This window comes from Plodia interpunctella, chromosome 4, assembly GCF_027563975.2.
Source record: "Plodia interpunctella isolate USDA-ARS_2022_Savannah chromosome 4, ilPloInte3.2, whole genome shotgun sequence".
NCBI lineage: Eukaryota > Metazoa > Arthropoda > Insecta > Lepidoptera > Pyralidae > Plodia > Plodia interpunctella.
The window spans coordinates 4,041,600-4,060,110 of record NC_071297.1 but is presented as its reverse complement, the minus strand read 5'-3'; the positions used below and the strand labels follow the sequence as shown (position 1 = coordinate 4,060,110).

At 35.2% G+C, this 18,511-nt stretch overlaps 1 protein-coding gene across 10 annotated transcripts; it reads right to left on the bottom strand.

Moving 5' to 3' along the window:
- Nucleotides 1-96: 96 nt before the first annotated feature.
- Nucleotides 97-13,619, bottom strand: LOC128669376 (uncharacterized protein). Of its 10 annotated transcripts, none has more exons than XM_053744169.2 (19): nt 13,242-13,619; nt 11,909-12,894; nt 11,459-11,672; nt 11,027-11,136; nt 10,481-10,628; nt 8,780-8,944; nt 8,270-8,437; nt 7,358-7,499; nt 6,921-7,006; nt 6,482-6,664; nt 6,091-6,209; nt 5,738-5,875; nt 4,825-4,953; nt 4,331-4,469; nt 3,673-3,717; nt 2,413-2,517; nt 1,888-2,006; nt 1,513-1,770; nt 97-1,126 (listed from the first exon to the last, which is right to left on the bottom strand). In XM_053744169.2, the coding sequence occupies exons 1-19, from the start codon at nt 13,498-13,500 to the stop codon at nt 908-910; spliced, it is 3,732 nt and encodes a 1,243-aa protein (XP_053600144.1). In that variant the 5' UTR covers nt 13,501-13,619; the 3' UTR covers nt 97-907. The 10 variants fall into 10 exon arrangements, with proteins under 10 accessions (XP_053600144.1, XP_053600146.1, XP_053600147.1 ...); XM_053744171.2 differs by having other exon boundaries at nt 1,888-2,003; XM_053744172.2 differs by having other exon boundaries at nt 2,413-2,514.
- Between the last annotated feature and the right edge of the window lie 4,892 nt (nt 13,620-18,511).

Below are 18,511 nucleotides of genomic sequence, written 5' to 3'. Positions count from 1 at the left end.
TTATTTTGAATTCTCATTCTGTAGTTCCCCTTTGTATATATAGGTGTGATGTTAAGATTGGAATAGATGCACAAATATAAATTCAAACTAAAGATATTCTGATTTTTCAATTGTTTTTATTAACTGTAATAATTGATTTTATATTATGTATATATGGGCACATATTTCATAGAACAACAAAAGGACATATTTGAATAAATCAAACAAAATTATTGAACTACATTAAAACAATGTAGCATGAATAAACGGATAATATTGTGCTTGAACATTGTTTTCTATACTGCAATTTGATGTTAAATTTTAAAACATTTCAAAACATGCTATAAAATCTAATCTCCTAATTCTATATAAAAAAAGTCACCTATTATCCATTCTAAAATTGTGTTGAAAATAATATGTAATATGATGAGATTAAATACAATACAAACAAAATAAATATAAAAACGAAATAAATCACAAGTGCTCTCTAAGGTTTGATACATGAAGATTTTGTTATGGGCAAGAATGAAATATAGAGTAAAACAGAAATCATGAATTTACCATGTTATTTGCAGTTTGTGTTAACTACTAATTCTTCCTCAACACAAACTGTTATTTAAATATTTTAAACTGAATTAGAAACTATGATATTTTATAGATTTCGCTGTGATGTGAATACGTTTGGTTACGCATTTTACGTTTTAAAATATTTTCTGCTGTAGGAAATTTCTGTCAACTGAGGCGATATTTAGATTTAGCAGTTTATCAATCAGTACATAACATTTTATACTTAACAGTCAATCAATGTCAAACAGCGCTATTTTGATAAGACTGTAAACATATGTGACAAAACAATGACGCCGATGCAGATTTGACGAGAATGGCGTAGTTCGTACACGCTAGGAGTGTTTTCTCTATGTTCGCGTGTTCAGGAAATAGCGCACTGTATGGGGTCAGCATTAGGGATGCGTTCGGAGAGCAGAGCAGCGACGGCGCGCGCGAGGTACGTCATGGTCCCGTAGGAGCCGCTCGGGGCGCTGTCGTACAGGTGCTGGCACACGCTGGCCGCGCCGCCGCAGACCAGCGTGCGCTGCCCGCCGGCCGAGGCCTTCGCGCAGCACAGCGTCGCGTCGCCGCTGCAGCGCATCTGCAACGTTTATATGCATTTAGTAAGGATGATATGTTGAAAGTCTTCCTCTAAATTTTTAGTTTTTTGTCGAGTATGGCACCATTCGCAAATAATAATCATAAAAGCTGAATATGAAATGGAAGAAAAACGGATGGAATATATTCGCCAAGATATGGTTTAGAATAATGCAACAAAACAATCACCTTCAGACAGGAAAAAGATCAAATGGATAAGGGGTGGTGGATAATAAATACAATAAACCAATGTTTACAATTCTATGGCTATATGGCACTTAAAATTACCTACTGCAACGTAACTTTTTGGCTAATTTCATAGCAGCTAATCTATTTGATCCGAACTGTAGGTACTTCGTTTAAAAACGACAAATAAAAATGTTATCTTACCTGATCTTCCAAAAAGATTTGATTAGCCTTATGCACCAGATTTTCCACGTAAATAACGCCGCCCAAGTGACTAACAGCTTTGTACTCGACCACTAACGTCAGCACCATAAGAGCCTCTACCATCAACTGTCGGTATTCCGGTTGCGGGATCGAATTCAATACGGTTTCTACGGCGAGTGCGAATTTCAACTCTCCGGATGTCATCTCTTGGGTCAAATTCGGTTGGAGAACTTTGCCCTGAATTATTAATCCTTGGCACTGAAAATTAAATGAATATTAAGCAATACAATGTGATATAAATTAAAATTTTAAGATATACAACTCGGTGTCGGTTCAGTTTTTTTCTTTTGTAGGTAACCTTAAAATAGCACTTACCCTCTCAAGCACCGCCCAGACTCTCGGGTAGAAGTCGCGCGGCACTCTGTTGAGGGCTCCGTCGAGACGACGGCGCCGCAGCCACTGGCCCTGTCGGTCCGGCTCCGCTATCGGCGCTACTAAAACATTCGTATGTTTACGATCACTCTCTCTCTCTCTCATTTTTTCAAATACATTCATCCCTCTCTCATTTCCACATGTTCCCAGTTGCGTACGAAGCCTGGGGTCAGCGAAAAAAACCAAAATTTTAAAGATTCGGCTTTAAAACCACGAGGCGAATAAGGCATACAATCCTGTCTACTATTTATACATATATATTTACTGGAGGTTATGGGGTAGATCTGTTAGGGCGCAATAACTCGCCACACTTTCGTGTTACTTAATTAGCTATTTAAACGTCCCCACTGCTAGGGCATTGATCTCTAGACTTCCATGAGAGGACGCAAAGGCCATATTCTCCCGTCGAAATAGTTCTAAGGAAGCCAAACGCCGCCGTTGTGTTTAGGATAGTCTTTCAAAACTTACTATCGTCAATGGTGCCCTGAAGAGATTGACCTTCCAACACGATTTGAGATTTCTTCCCGTACCGGGTCGATTTGTTGCTCACGATCGAGAAGTTGCCGCGACCTACTAAAATATAAAAATAGTTAATTTCAGCAAAATATAAGTGCAAATTCAAAACATACACTTGGCACTTTTGTTATTTACAATGGCTGGTTTACTGTATAGACGGGAAATAACACCATTTATAAAAGGACAGTACTCGGTAGGGTATTTCATAAATATTATCAATTATCGGTACATATTTAGCTATCATTGAAAATCAGCGTCATGGCACAAGCTAAGTACCCTTTTGTAGCATATTTAATGTACCTTTGAAATATTAAAATTTTGTTCATTTTCTGTGATGTATATTAGTATGCTATGAATAAATGTATTTGTATTTCTATTTAACTAACAAAACATGATCAATTTTATTAAACACGTGATATAGCATATTTTCTCAATCGTGATGTCGTAGGTCATACAAGTTACATAAACATTATTCCTTCACTCGATTAGAAAATAGTACCCTGATTTGAATATAGTGAAATAGCCTATGAGTATCAATTACAATATGAAACTACAATCCAGTATATAATCAAAATCTTAACATGGGAGAGGAGGGATGCTGCATGTGGCAAATTCGTGTGCGGTCTTCGAATCTATATAATCTGTAACTGTAGATTTAATGTAGGTTTTAAATCCTTGTAAAAGACGAAAGCACTTCTTAAACTTTCGTACTCAAAACACGCTTATAACATAACAGGTTGGAAAATACATACTACATAATAAAAACAAGGTGACTGTATGCCTGAGCATATTGCATCAGTAAAATTTGCATAGCATGATGGGATGACGAAATAGAGTATTATCTAAAAAACCTATAGTCAAATGACATTTTTTTGTTCTCCTATATAAGTTGTTCTATCAGCTAATTGGACTTGATATGGAAAGTCGAAATCTACAATAAATTAATTTATAATGTGCAAAGATTGTATAACTTCAAGTTAATATATAAAAAAATACTTGTATAAACCTTGTGAACCAATACTAATAATGCTATTATAAGGAACATTTTAAGTGTGTCCGTGCACGAATTTGCTACAAAATATTAGCTGACAATGCTCACATAGTGACACAAAAAGCAACCTCAACCCCAATTAGACCATTGGTAAAAAAATAGGATGTAGTCACAGGTCGGGAACACTCAGACGGACAAAAGCAACTGTCGAATGGACTCGCCTTTACTTTTACCGATCTTTTCCTTTATTACATATAGTGAGTTTGCTGGAAAAAAATTGTCATTATATAAGACACATACACATGTATAATTATAGAAATAAACTATGTATTTCAAACATTACGTACTTAAACCTACTTTCCAAAACTTAATTCATATTTGAATAATTATGAATGTCTATGAATATTTTCTTTTACAAAAATGTCATTTTTGACACAAGCTTTTGATGTCGTCAAGAGAGATCTTGTTGAACGAGTGACAAAAAATATGTCTTTGCAGTAGTTGAGGAAATCTCTTGTCGGGAGCCAATTCTATTTCCATAATCAAGTAATGCATAAAACTGTATTATTTCTCAAATTAAAAGCATATATAAAATTTCTGTTCGAACAGTTACAAATATCAGCTTGAAAATTGAATTACAAGTTTCCATTCGATTAAATATACAAACATACAAGATAAATAGCATAAAAAGCCTGTAAAAAGGTTAAAAAGTGTAAACTATAAGTATCTTAATAATTTATTTGAATTGCCAATGATATGCTATCATAAGAACGTATTGAAAGTCTAATTAACACTTTTTAACAGATCAACTAAGAAATTTTACTATTTAAAAATATGAGTAGAAATTTTAAATGGAAATAAAAAGAAAACTAAACTTACCACTGTTGATAGCAAACTCTTTGCCGCTGAGGATGTGGTAGAGAAGGTTCTTCATCTCGAAAGGCGACAGGTTCAGAAGGTGTTCCGAAGCTTCCTCACCATCGCAAGACAGCGTGCGAGACAGCTCCGTCGCCATAACCTGAATAACCATTTTATTTTATTGGTTTCTTTAATATAGTGGTTCCGCTACCCACTAATACTAATATTGGATATTATATAGTGTTCTGCCCTGGAATAGGACCATTCCATATACTTCTATGGATGTCGTACAAGGCGACTAAGTGGTAATAGCCTTGGCAGCTGACGTGCAATAATAGCAAGATAATTCCTAAAGATGACACTTAGTGGGTAGAAAATCATAGCCGGATCTTAAACTTTTTTCGAATTCATAGACCACTTGTGTGAAGGAAAATATAGTGAGGATTGTCACATTAAACTATGTAATTTAGTTATTAGCAGATATTAATACTAAGCCACAGATGGCGCTGCTGTACCTGTATAATGAGGCCGACCCTCAGCCGCAGCATCTCCAGGAACAGCTGCGGCTCCGTGCGGATGAACATGGCGAGGTACACCAGCAACTCCTGAGTTAACATCGCTGTGCTCTCGTCGTCTCCGTAAGCCTGCAATTTTAGCACAATTTTAGCTTAAAGTTACTCGTAGTTTTACTTTTAGTCTTCATTGATCCGTGATTTACAGAACCAGCTGTTGCCCGCGGCAAAAAGTATCACGGGAGTAAAGGTAATAGTATAAAAAAAAGGGAGTAAAAACACAAATTACTAGTTCGCTAGACAGTTTTTGACATTCATAAATTATAGTTCGGTTTCATAAAAAGGTTAAAAAATCATGGCTCTAAAAAAATATCTATTGATTTCAATATATTATAATTCATAAAAATTTGACATTGAAAAATGGGATAAGATTAATAGAAGTAAATTTTACAAAGTGTGAAATTATTTTATTAAAACTAAATTATATTTACCGATTGCTAAACATTACCTTTTCTTTACCGTTTTCACGACGAAATGTCTGCATGTAAGGAATAATAAAATAAAATGTACATTGTTAAATGACTGATGAAATGTTAATTATCAGGAAAATACGTTTTACTTACATTATAAATGCGTTGATATCAACAGCCGGTAAAGTATTATAGACATACAACAAAATGACCGAAAAACACACAAAACATTCAGGTAATTTAAAATAACATTTTGGTTACATATTTTTGTGTTATACTCCGGTGGTTGGAAAGCTTCGTTCAATAAAAGAACTTGTTACAATTTGTACAATTGACGAATAACATACTGTATTTATTCCTTTAATTAGAACACATATATGACAAATGAATGTATAATGCAACATGGAATGTACATTTGCGAGATGTATGTAATAAAAAATAGTCACCAAATGTATGAGCTGCCTCAGTTCGTTCTCGGGCAGAGGCGCGGTGATGGTGTGTTCGTTGTTGGGCGGCATGCCCACCGTGATCTGCTTCTGCCGCACCAGCAGGTCCGTCACCGCTTTAGCGAGGTCTTCTACACGCTAACAATACAATATGCCATTTAGTACTATAGATATTTTGTCATGCCAAAGGCAGATTTATCGACATAGAACGATCAAAAAATCGTTCGATTCTCGCGTTTTCGTTGAGGCACAGTTTAAAATACCAATAATATTGCGGCATTATGACGCAACGACAACCATACCGCAATGCGATAGGTTAAGTGTGTCTCACTGCGAGGAGAGTGAGTACTTACCTTTCCGAGCATGCCTGCGGAGTGCCGCACCAGGCCCCACAGCTTCTGAGTGCACGCTTTTTCGTACAGCGCCTTCAGAAGGTCTTTTACTGTCACTATTTTACCATTTTCCAGCATGCCTGAAATACAATATACCATTTTATTTTTTAATATGACAAAACATATTTATATGTTTGTTATATCAAGAATAGTATCAGATTTTTATACACAAATTGTTATTTAGCTTGAAAGCGTCATAGCTGAGAATGAAACACGGGAACATACTTAAAAGTGACATACATTTTACACATTTAATATTGGACACATAAAAAGGGATAATAATTATCCCTTTTAGTAGAAAGTAACCAACAATACAAATGATTCACCAATATAAATCATTCCTACCACTAACCTGTATTGAACTCGAGCCCATGTGTATCGACCAGGTACTGCAGAATGTCTCCCTGCTCATCCAAGCTCTCCGTCTCCCTCAGAGTGGCCAGCAGATCGTCCGTTTCCGTTTCCGCGTAGAAGTTCTGATTCTCTGACTGCACTCGGTTTCGTAATATCGATTGGACGTTCTTGTTCACTGAAGCTAATATTGAAAATGAAAAAGAAATTAATGTTTTCTCATTGTCGAGTCGGAAAGGCTAAAATTGTGTTAGACCTTATATCGCCATAATCGCTCTCGATATTAATGCATTTATAAAGAGAAGAAAACGGATATTTAACGAACTACAACTTTTTGTTGATAAACCGCAGCGTTGCTAGCCATTTATTTTCATCATTGGTTGACAATAAATGTATTGTCTACTCTATAGAAACAGACTATAACGATAAGTAAAACTCACCTTCTTCTTTTGGTGGAGAAGGAGTACTTTCTTTCGTCACTTCTATAGTTGGAGTGGTAATTCCTAAGCTTGATGTTGAAGTACCCCTAAAATTAATATATTTCATAATTTTAGTTATAATCCATAACAACGGAAGAATTAGGGCCATCTTTAACTAACTCCGATGCACATATTTAGATTTGTAGTAAATTATAAAAGTAATAACTAGAAAACTAGCAATACATAAGCAAAATAAATATTATATTTACAAAGGTAAACAATCAAATAGATATAGTCACCGCATTTCATGTCATTTCTGTGTAAGCAAACATAAAAGAAGAACTATGTTGAGTTTATAATCACACTTACAGTTTAATTAACATTAGTATGCATACGATTTCTATAAATTACATTATACGACGTAAACCAATTTAAATTAAAGATAAACTGAATATTACTTGGTAAAGGCCTTCTTCCTTGCGTCTTCAGGGGAGGGGCTACGTCCAGCAAATGCGGTCTGAATGTGCTCGACGTCGAGCCAAGATGGCTTCCTCTCCAGTGGGGGCCCCGCGTACTCGCCCTCCATGCCTAGGGTTTCGGCTACCAAAATAAAGTATGTTTAAATAACATTTAGCTTTCCTCAAGGTAGCCTGGAGAAGATTGCACTAGCAATAAGGCAACCTATTTTGCACATCTTTCTATTTATCTCATTGTTAAAATTGTATCTTGTTTTGGGCACAATAAAGTGTTTTCGAAAAAAACAAAAAATAAGCATTTTTTGTTTTTTTCATAGCATATTCATATGAGCATGTCGATTGCCTGACGGTAAGCAAATACCGCAGTAAATGAACGTCAGCAACCGGATAATTTATTGATACGTTGCTGACTTTGTAGCATACGGTCTTTTGCCACAGTACCGTATAATTACACTGCCTTTCTCCCCTTCATACAGGAACACAGGAACGTATGCGCTGCTGTTTGGCGCCAGAAATAAATAAAAGCTCTTCAACCTCTCGGGAATTTCCATTATATTCATTACTAAGAAGAATCAAACCAATTTTAATTATCTAATAAATAATATAGGATTATTTCCCATTAAATTTATAAGTGTTACTTTCCAGATAACAGCCATGACCCTCAGCCACGAGGAATGCCGATTATAAGAAGGCTTAATATGCGATTGTATGAATAAATAAGTGGTGATACACGCGGTTTACTGTATTATCAAAGAAAATACAGTCAACCGCGTGTCATATTATCTTTTATGTACTCTCTATGCCTATGAAATGTTAATGAATTCGTGTAGGTTTATGTGGTGTAAATACTCTTGCCGCCTACATATAGAGTAGATAATGCAGTGTCACACTCACAGTCCACGTTGATGGACCTGGTCTTCTTGATGGCGCCGCGCACGGACATGCGGCGCCGCAGCGCGCGCGAGTGCCGGGCGCCCGCGGGCCGCGACAGCACGCTCAGCTTGTTGCTGAACGACTTCAGCAGGTGTTCCTCTAGGTAGCTCTGGACTTGAGGGTTTAGTTCTGCAAATTTATTGTTAAGGCGATTGTCGACGCGGACTCTATGTCGCATGGACATCTATGAAAGCCGCCCGACCATTTTACACGTAGATCGTGCGATGCCCCGATAGAATAGTGCACGGCGACTCGTGGCGCCTTTTATATGGTCTCGATGTCAAAATGGTCTGACAACTGATGTATCTTAAAGATTAATGTTATTTATTTTTTTATTTAATAAATAGTTTTACATGCCAACCAACATCTAAAGATGTCAATAACGTCGGCCATTGACGTGGTTTGTACACATACGACATGCAGATAATAGGGGAAGAATTTGGAAATTCGAAATAAATGCAGATTACTTACTGTCAGGATAACCGTCTTCTTGACTGCCCAGAAAACTAAGATTCGTTATGGCAGAAGTGTTCAAGAAATCTCCCAAATTGCCCAAAGTCACTCTGGTGCCGTTTATATAGCCTGATTTGAGTTTCTTCATGGTCGTTATCATTGCCATCGGAATTCTACCTTGGTCTGAAATTGTGTAAAATTCTTTTAAAACCGACCGTATTTAATGATCATAATTAACTGTAGCTTGGAAGCGAGGGCGATGGATGATTCACTGCAGATTAGTAATGATTTATGAAAGTTAGTTTGAAATTGGATACCCATGTTTTCTAGTCTGGTAAAACGCATTTCTTACCTCTCAATCCTTATCAATTAATTCATCACACATTACCAAAGAAAGAGTGACCGTGGACCAATTACATATATGTAGTGTCAATTAAGTAGGTAGTTAGGTAGATTTTGGTAGATAAAAAGTACCTATTAAATCAATGTTTCATTACATTACTTTTTTTAGCCTTTAACCAATGGCAGTGATCCAAAACTACCCATAGCCCAGATTCCAGTCCCCAGTTACAATATTGAATACCAATATATAAATATTTAGAATTATATAATGTACATAAAAACGGTGTGTCATAAGTATGTATGTAATGGATTTGCTAGCGTCTACTACACTATTATACAATTGTTAATAGGGAATATGCAACCTGACAATAGGTTAAGATTTTTCTACACAATCTGATACATATCAAAGGCTTATATTTCATATTTTGATTAAGCGTAATATTCCCTATAAACTAACATCACATAAATTGACAAAACATTACAGCCATTAAGTTATATCTTTCGTAAAGCTTATTTTGTATAATTTAAGACATATAAATAATACCAGTTTTTCAATGAACTAAATGTTGAAATAGGCAGAGCATATTTTTGAAACAAGTTTGTGTAGAAACGCACAACCATAGGTTGAGAGGTATCTGTTTACAATTTATAGTTTTATGCTCTATATATTTCAAACACCAAATAAAATATATGTTTACCTAACAAATACTGCGTTGCGAGTAAGGTGATTGTCGGTCGGCCGAGCATTTGTTTCCAACTCATGCCCAGGAACGCAACGTTGGCAGTGAATGTACTCGCGAGTAGGGCCGGGTCGCGCGACATGTAGTATTCCTCGTAGTCGAAATTCTAGGGCACACCCATGCAGGAATAGGTAATCATACTAGGTGCTTATTACTGGCGGCCCTAGGATAGTGCGTATGATCCGTTTTAGTAAAAGTCTAATTTCTTTTTTAATTTTGGCACTACCCTCAGACTGCTTTCGAATGTGTGGGAATAATTAATACTAATATGATTTCTATAATATGAAATAATGTTTATTAAAACTGACAATAAAATTATACGAATTTTAATGAAATAACTAAATTATATGAAATTATAAGAATAGTAAATTCTCCTCACGATGAAGTTGTAAAAGGAAGGGGGAATGTTAGTCTCAAATAAATATATTTGAAGGGTATCGTAATGTGTTAAATTACATGTAGCTCTGTTTAAATGCCACAATATACTAAAAACAAATATAAACAACCCGCTACCAAACCTAAACATAAATGTATGACACCTGCATATTGTAATAATGTGGCCTTATTAATTACAATAGGAGTTATGAGTGGGCAAAGTCAGCAAGCAAAAACACGTTAGAAATATACAAAATAATACCTAAATACGTTTGATTCAATGTCAAGACAACAAGCGGGCGTCCGAGAAGATTTTGCCAAGATGACTTCAAGAAATTAATTTCAGCTTTGAGTGTATCAACCATCAGTTCGTAATCGGAAGCAATGTAGAAACGTTTCATATCAGAAAACTAGTGAAACAAAAAAAAATGTACTCATATAACAGATAGAGAAAACTAAAAAATAGAAAATTATGAAAAGAAAAATAGTGATTAAATTTTTTACCATGCATAAAAACAGAAGTTTTAAAATAAGTGAAAAATGTAGATATCTTGTTGATGACTAGTGTTAGCAAAACCTTTATAATATATTACTATTTTATTACATAATATTTAATAATAGTAGAAAAATAATAGTGATTTTATAGAAACTGACTCACTATAACTGTATTGTTTTTTGAAGCAAAACCTTCATAATTCAGCATTTTGAACAAATTGCTATGCTTGAAACAACACCCTTGACAAATGATGAACCAGCTTTAAATTAAAATGAAATATATAAATGATAATGAAGATGGAATTATATGTACCTGTGGTGTAAAAGCAAAAATCCTATCATTCAGTGAATACAGTTTGCTTGTACTAAGAATGCCCACATCGCGGGATTTTCGTCCAGACAATCCCAATTTCTTGTTTCTACCTGAAAGTTAAACAGGAATATGAGAATTATGATCAAAACTGTTCAGACTTGCTTTTGAAGAAAGGATACTAAAAAACTAGGATTTAGAATCAAGTTCATTACTTCCTAAATAATATTTGCATGCTAAACAGCTGCACATAGTCTAGTCAGCTGATATTGACAACAAAGGCACTGAGCCAAGGAGGGTTGACGACAGGCAGGGGGCCAGTTCTAAAATCACAACTTTAAGACTTACACTGACCTCGGGCGTCGCGTTGTCACAGCCCGAAACGCAAATGGTACCATGCAGAGATGAGAGATTTGTTATGATCAGAAATAATACCTAGATATGTGTAAAGATGACTCAAAACCCTTGCTGGCTGTACTTCAATAGGAGCTACTTCATTAATAGTCTGAACATGCAGGTCATATTCCAGCAATTTGTCCCTTATCTCATTGTCTTCAGCAAGTATCACAATCTGCACAACCACATCAGGCTTCTTTTCTGAGCAGAGTCTTCTATTTAAAGGATCCAATTCACCAACTGCTAAGAAACCCTGAAATTTATAAATGTTTCTATAAACAAAAATTAAACAACATGTTATAATAGACAGTCCCTGAAAAATAGAAACTTCCTAATGTCACTCTCAATCAAGTTCCTTTACATTTTTCAAAAACTAATTATCTAGGTTTTTGGGAGTAATTGATCCAGGCCTTTGAATGAACTGATCACAAATTTTATGTCCCCACTAGGTAATAATAATAAAACTAGGTTTAAAAATTATAATTTTACCTCTTGCAACAGTTTCCCTAAAATATACAATGACTGTGCCCATATAAATGGACACCGTCCAAGGGGCAGCCTCTCCTGGCTGCCCGGGTCACACTGCTCCTGGTCAGCTTTGTCAGCTGGCACAGCATACAACTCCGGAACTAACTTAATCCCATCGTCTTTCCTTATCATTATATTTTCTAACTTTTGCATGTACTCATTTAAATTTCCTTTATCCCCTTGAAAGCAGTAGTCAAGAATTAGATAGCAGAAGAATAAAGGCCATTCACATTCTATATTTTCAAACATTCTCAATTCCCATGGCTCATAATAAAGTCTATTAGGGTCTTCCCTAGGTGTCTTATGACCATCTCTAAGAAACCTCTTGCATCCATAATTGCCTTGTAACTTAGAAACAATTGTCTCCCTGGTTTTAGTTATCAAGTATGGATCATCAACAGCAAATGCTGGATAGCTTATAATAGACAACAGTCCAGAATCTAATTCTTTGCTATTTGATTCTCTAGGCAACATTGACTGTAACACAGCCTGGCATTTCTGTGCTTCATCTGCTAATACATGTATGACACTGGAGGGCCCACCTCGAGCTCCAAACAAATCCAACTCATTCATAGCTTCCAAAGCAGCTTTGGCCATTCCAATGGAACTTGCATTCAGTTCTGGCAAACCATGGTTTGTTTTGTCACCTCTTTCCCAAATTCCATAATCAGGCGTACAATATGCTGATTCAATGTAAAATACAAGATTCTGAATAAAAGCTACTTCATCTAAAGAGAAAACAATTTGAAGTCCTGATGCAGTCATTTGAGACAGAATAAGCAAGTACAAAGAAATAGAGTCTATTTGAAGATGACCCCATTCATTATCTTTAACGACAGTACGTCCAGTAGCTGAAGAGTATTTTGCATGGAGAGAGTCCAATGGATTCTGAGTACTTTTAAATTTCTCTACCTTTTCCTTTTGCTGCATCATAGCCATTAACAATCCTGTAAAGTAAAAATAAATTACTGTACACAAAAAATAAGTACAGACAGCATTAGCATAGTTTACTAATCTACTTGGTTCATAGAGTTATAAAACACCTCTAAGCAGCTCTAATCTCTAATAGTGGGATGGGCTGTGAGAGATGTGGTATTGGCTCTCAACATGCCATAATATTTAATTTTAAAATTATTAAGTATAATCTAAAACTAGTGACAATAGGTATATCCTGTTTTGGTCTAACCACTGGCAGCTGTGACTCGGCAATATTAAGGTTGATAGACAACTTTGAATTTTTATGTATGATTTTTTTAACAATGGCATAACTGTAACATTTTAGTGAACTATAGACCTCTCATTAACTTCACGCAGCTTTGCTCCAACTCATAGGTTTTAGCACGATCTTCGTCTTGATCTGCTATCTTCTTGAACGCCATTGATAGGCCCCAAACAGCCAATATGCAGTACAAATTATCGCGAATCCAGGCATGATCATTGTGAGGACTAGCTGGGAACAATCCGGTCACAGGCTGTTGGTGATCTAAAATTAATTTATGTACCACTCTTTGATAATAATCTAAACGAACTCCGGAATTACTTCTAGTCCTCATTTTGAATGTTATAATAGTAAAATGAACAAACTAAATTCAGACATCACTTTTCAATCATTTTGGTTAAAAATATTTTGGTTCAATTTAATTTGTGTAACAAGAATGTACCTATATGTCATTTGAATGTCATTGTTGTCAAAATTAAGGATGTGGATCGATAAGGCTTTATCGATAGTCGAAATTTTGAAAAAAGGAAAAATTTTATTGGGCTAAACACATGCCTAAACTAAAACATACTTAAATTAAAAAAAAAAAAACTTGTTATTGGAAACCCACATTACATTGAAACCGAAAAAGCAACCAGTTCAAATATCGTATCGATAGCATAAAATGTGGCAATATTATTGATGACTAGTAATAATATCGATCGATAGCATTGCGCCTTGACAAATTCGTCAATAGGTGCTATGCTGTCACAAAAATACAAATTGTCAATTACAAAAATACACAACTATCGATTGTTCTAAATTTTAAAAAGAAACTACCTATAAATAGTTTAGTACACTACACTACGCTAGCTACTGATATTATTTTTATACTATTGTGGCGACATCTACTACGCCACATGCACAATGGCGCAGATGTAAAAAGCCGACCAAACGCAACCAATAACAAGCCACATCCACGACTCTACGAACAGATGGCACTACGGTCGACTCGCTACTAGAAGCTAACAAACCTAGACCGCGCAGACAGTGGGTTTTCGATTGGAAGCATAAATACAAGCGCCGACATGACACCGTTAGAGCCGTGCGGTTCTCCAGGCGCAACACCTGCGTTGTGTGTGGTCGAGCATAATCACCTAGCTCCCGCTACACTATCATAGTATTAATATTATCCTTGTCTCGAAAAATAATATCGATGGCTATTAAGACAACATTATATCTATAATACTTCTAGTAATCAATAATAGTAGGCCTGACCAAGGGCGGCATCGGCGACGCCCTAATACACATTTAGTCCTATCCACAGATATAAAACATTTCAATGTGAAACATATACATATTTAGTCCTATCCACAATATAAAACGTTTCAATTTAATAATGTTCATATAGTGGCACCCGAATATGCTACTTGTTGCATATTTTCACAAACGAATGCATGTACCTAACATACAGTGCTGTACTCTGGCGGGATAAAATGTGCAGCAATACTACCTATTTCAATCATAATAATAGTCAGATAGAACTATCGAACAGCACTACAAAAATATAACTTCGGAGTATAAGACTAGACAGAGAAAGCTCGTCACATCTTCCATTTTGCACATACAGGAAGAGATGACCTTTTAGCCCTTCATCATCACGTGCCAGGTCCAATCAGCCACTTTTATGAGATTAGCCCATGGATTTAGTAAGTTCTTCGGATTACCTACTAAATCCATGGATTAGCCAGATGCCCGAAAGTTGTATGGAAATGTCATTATATTTCACTCGTTCGTCGTTTTTATAGTTTTCTTGGTCTTTGTAGTAAATATATCGGGTCCACATTAGTGCGGCGCGGCCATTCGCGCCATGAATTCACGGCACTAATTTAATAGCCATCTCACAGATTTAAAAACATATATTGTTTTTATATCTATAGCCATTCTACATTCACGTGATGCTTAGTCATTCTATTCGTAAAACCCGTCGCGATCCAATCACATTGCGCCATTGTGACGCAACGACAACCACACTGCAATGTGATTGGTTTGCTGTATCTCACTTCGAATTGATTCGATGGTGAGAAGTGAAATGCAAACCGCACTAAACCCCACAGATTTAAACTAATATCTGTGACTAATGTGTATTTAGTAAGTAAGTACTGACTAACCTCTGATCAGGGAATATGACAGACGTGAACGCACTTAGAACGCCCGTGTACCCCGCGAAAAAAACCTACAAATATATATTTTCACATTTTTCACTTCTAACAGCCTGCATCAGGCCAGCGTCACAATGCGGGCTCGCTAAATAATAATTCCAGACTGTCACGTCACTGTCATGTAGGTGTAGGATCATGTCGTGTTGGTTAAATAAACGTCAATGTCAATCAATCAAATTTTGTTGGTGTCAATTTTTATTTCATTATACTTATTGTTTGTAAATTTCCTTTCTCACTAAACGTTCATATGTTAAACTTTATTTTCTCCAATATACAGCAAAGAGCATATAATTCACTACGTCTATACAGCGTACTGCGGTGTAGTTTTGATATCCTTTTGCAAAATGTTACTGGTGTGTTTATTTCTTCAAGTGTTGTTTCTACCTTTGATTTACGGAGGTAATAATACAGCGCCACACACTCAAAATACAGTGAATGATACAGTTCCGTTGTCTGGTGTTTCAAGTAATAAAACTAATAACATACTTCCTACTGAAGGTGGTGGTATTCCAAATATTAACTCTAATTTGACCTTGCTTATTAAGAATACCAATCTTCCTGAAGTGGATAAAGAGAAAACCACATCGAATATAAAACCTAGAAAAGGAGTGACACCAGAAGAGTATGTAGATTCTATTGATGATAAAACTCTGACAAACTCAACTGATGTGAAAGATCAAATCATTTCAAACAATACAGTTAATAATACCATCTTATTTAATAGTATTAAATTTTCAAACAATGCTAGAGTAAACTCTTCGATTGCTGGGGATGTGAAAACAACTGTATTACCACACAAGCCTACAGTCCTTGTCTATGAAGCATTAAATCATAATGTACCACCTCAACCTGTACCATCTTCCAAAACAGATGTTTCTAATCAAATACCAAACCCTAATTTGGATAATTTCAAAATCAAGAATATTGAGGCCAACCAGCCTGGTATGATTATGCCAGTAGTTATTACTATATTGACAGTGCCACTCTTGGTTGTATTAGGATATATGGCATTGAGTCGAGGCAGAGAAGCATGGAAAAACAGACACTACAAAAGAATGGATTTTTTACTAGATGGAATGTATAATGACTAGGCTTAACTTCAAAAATTGTTAGTCAACATAATAATGATATTGAAAATTTATTTTGTAATAAAAAACTTTAATACCCAATAGACACATTTCAAATTTGGTCTTAGGAAAATCATTGAAATATCTTCAGTAGTAAGATATTTTGGTTTGAAGCTCAACTTGTAGCAATATCATGGTGCTCCTAGTGCCTTATTAGCAGAGTTTGGAAAAAGTGGTAAAAGTTCAGACTAACAAGGTAGTACTGAGCTTTTGTCTTAAGTATGATGATATTTACTAACCTTTTATATTTACTAAAGCACTAGAAAATATAAATAAATTCTAAATCATATATTTTTCTGATCTCTGCTTAAGAATGAATCGAAATATATTTTTGTAAAACATATTTAATGTTAATACTTATACTAAGAAACAATTATTTTGTGATATTTATATAGAATTTATATTAATGTTGTACATTGGAGATCTTGTTATAGTAGTTACCAATATTTGTTTTTCCTTTAATTATGAGGCTGCTATGCAACCACCTAAAAAGGAGTTTTATTAACTGTTGTGATACATACCAACATGTACTCAAAATATACATATGTTTAAAAGTAGTAATTTTAATAATATAATGACAACCAATACTTATAACACTGTTATTTTTATTAGGGCATAATAGGGCTTTTGCATGTCTCCCTCTTATCATAATACCTAAAAAAGAGGTAGATGTGGTAAATTTTTATAAGGAAATAAATTTGTAAACCGACCATCCTGAAAGAACCACTTTAAGGAGCTAAATAGCAGATTTATGATGTAGATGTTGCATGTGAGTAACAGATTTTTCATTCCATTGAAATTGATATTTGGCTGAGGAAACTAATGATTTAATAATCTTGCCAGTAAATAAAACCATTTATCGAAAATTAATGTATTAGTAAGTTTAGTATGTATTGTTCATAAGTAAATAGATAAACCTGAATTTTTCTATGGCATCCTACTGTAAACTGTAAAGCCATAATCATAAGCTTTATCTTCTAATTTCCCGATGGTCTTAATAATTTGTCAACTACATTTGCGATGCATTTATTCTGTACCTAACAATATTTTTGATTCGTTTTATTAATAAACCTCTTCTACTTCTACGATTTTTTTATTTCTTTTAGAAGGACGTTGTACCCACGCGCGCCTTTCAAAATCAATGGTTCAGGTTTTTTTTAATGTATGGCTTTACCTTAGAGTCAATGGGCTTTACTCAGGGAGTATTTAGCCAAAGACGAGTTTAGTGAATAAAGCGCAGGAAAGTATCATTTATAATATCACGAAAATGTGAAATAAAGCTCTTTTAAGTAATAAATCATCAGGAGAGTGTTTTATAAAAATAAATATAAATAAACTACACATAAGCTAACAAGATACTACTACTACAATGATAAATTATTATAATTTAAATAATCACAAATTATTTTTTAAGAAAGATGAAAAGATGGTCAAAGGGGTTGCAAGTTCTAATCAATACGTTAATATCAATAAAAAAGGAATAGCTTTCACCTAGAAAAATATTAGCTTATAATAAAAATATGCTGCCAGCAGCATTCCCAAATAGGGTTAACGGCAGGTCTTCTCGTAAAATCGTAATAGAAGTTTATAGGTTTATTTTTACACTGGGGATTCCCAGCGTTCATCCAGCTAAACATAATGTCAAAGAACATGTACATACCTACCATAGATTAAGAAGGGACCCGCGCGCGGACATACATTGGCAATGACAATGGCACCGACACGCCAAGAAGAAGAATAATACTATTGATAGTTTATGTAATATTGCCGAGCAATACTATCAATAGTCTAATCGTAATCTCGGTCCGGTACAATCGATTGTATGGCATTTATCGATTAAACCTATTGTTAAGCTTCGTTCAAACTGAGGCGAATCCCGCGCGACAGTATATTTGATTTCTCAATAACTTGTCTTTTGACAACGAAGTTGAAGTTTTGTTGTTATTAGCAATACTGAAGAAGGATCTTAAGATGTGAGGAAGAAAAGAAGAAAATGGGTCCATGATCTGAGTACCTA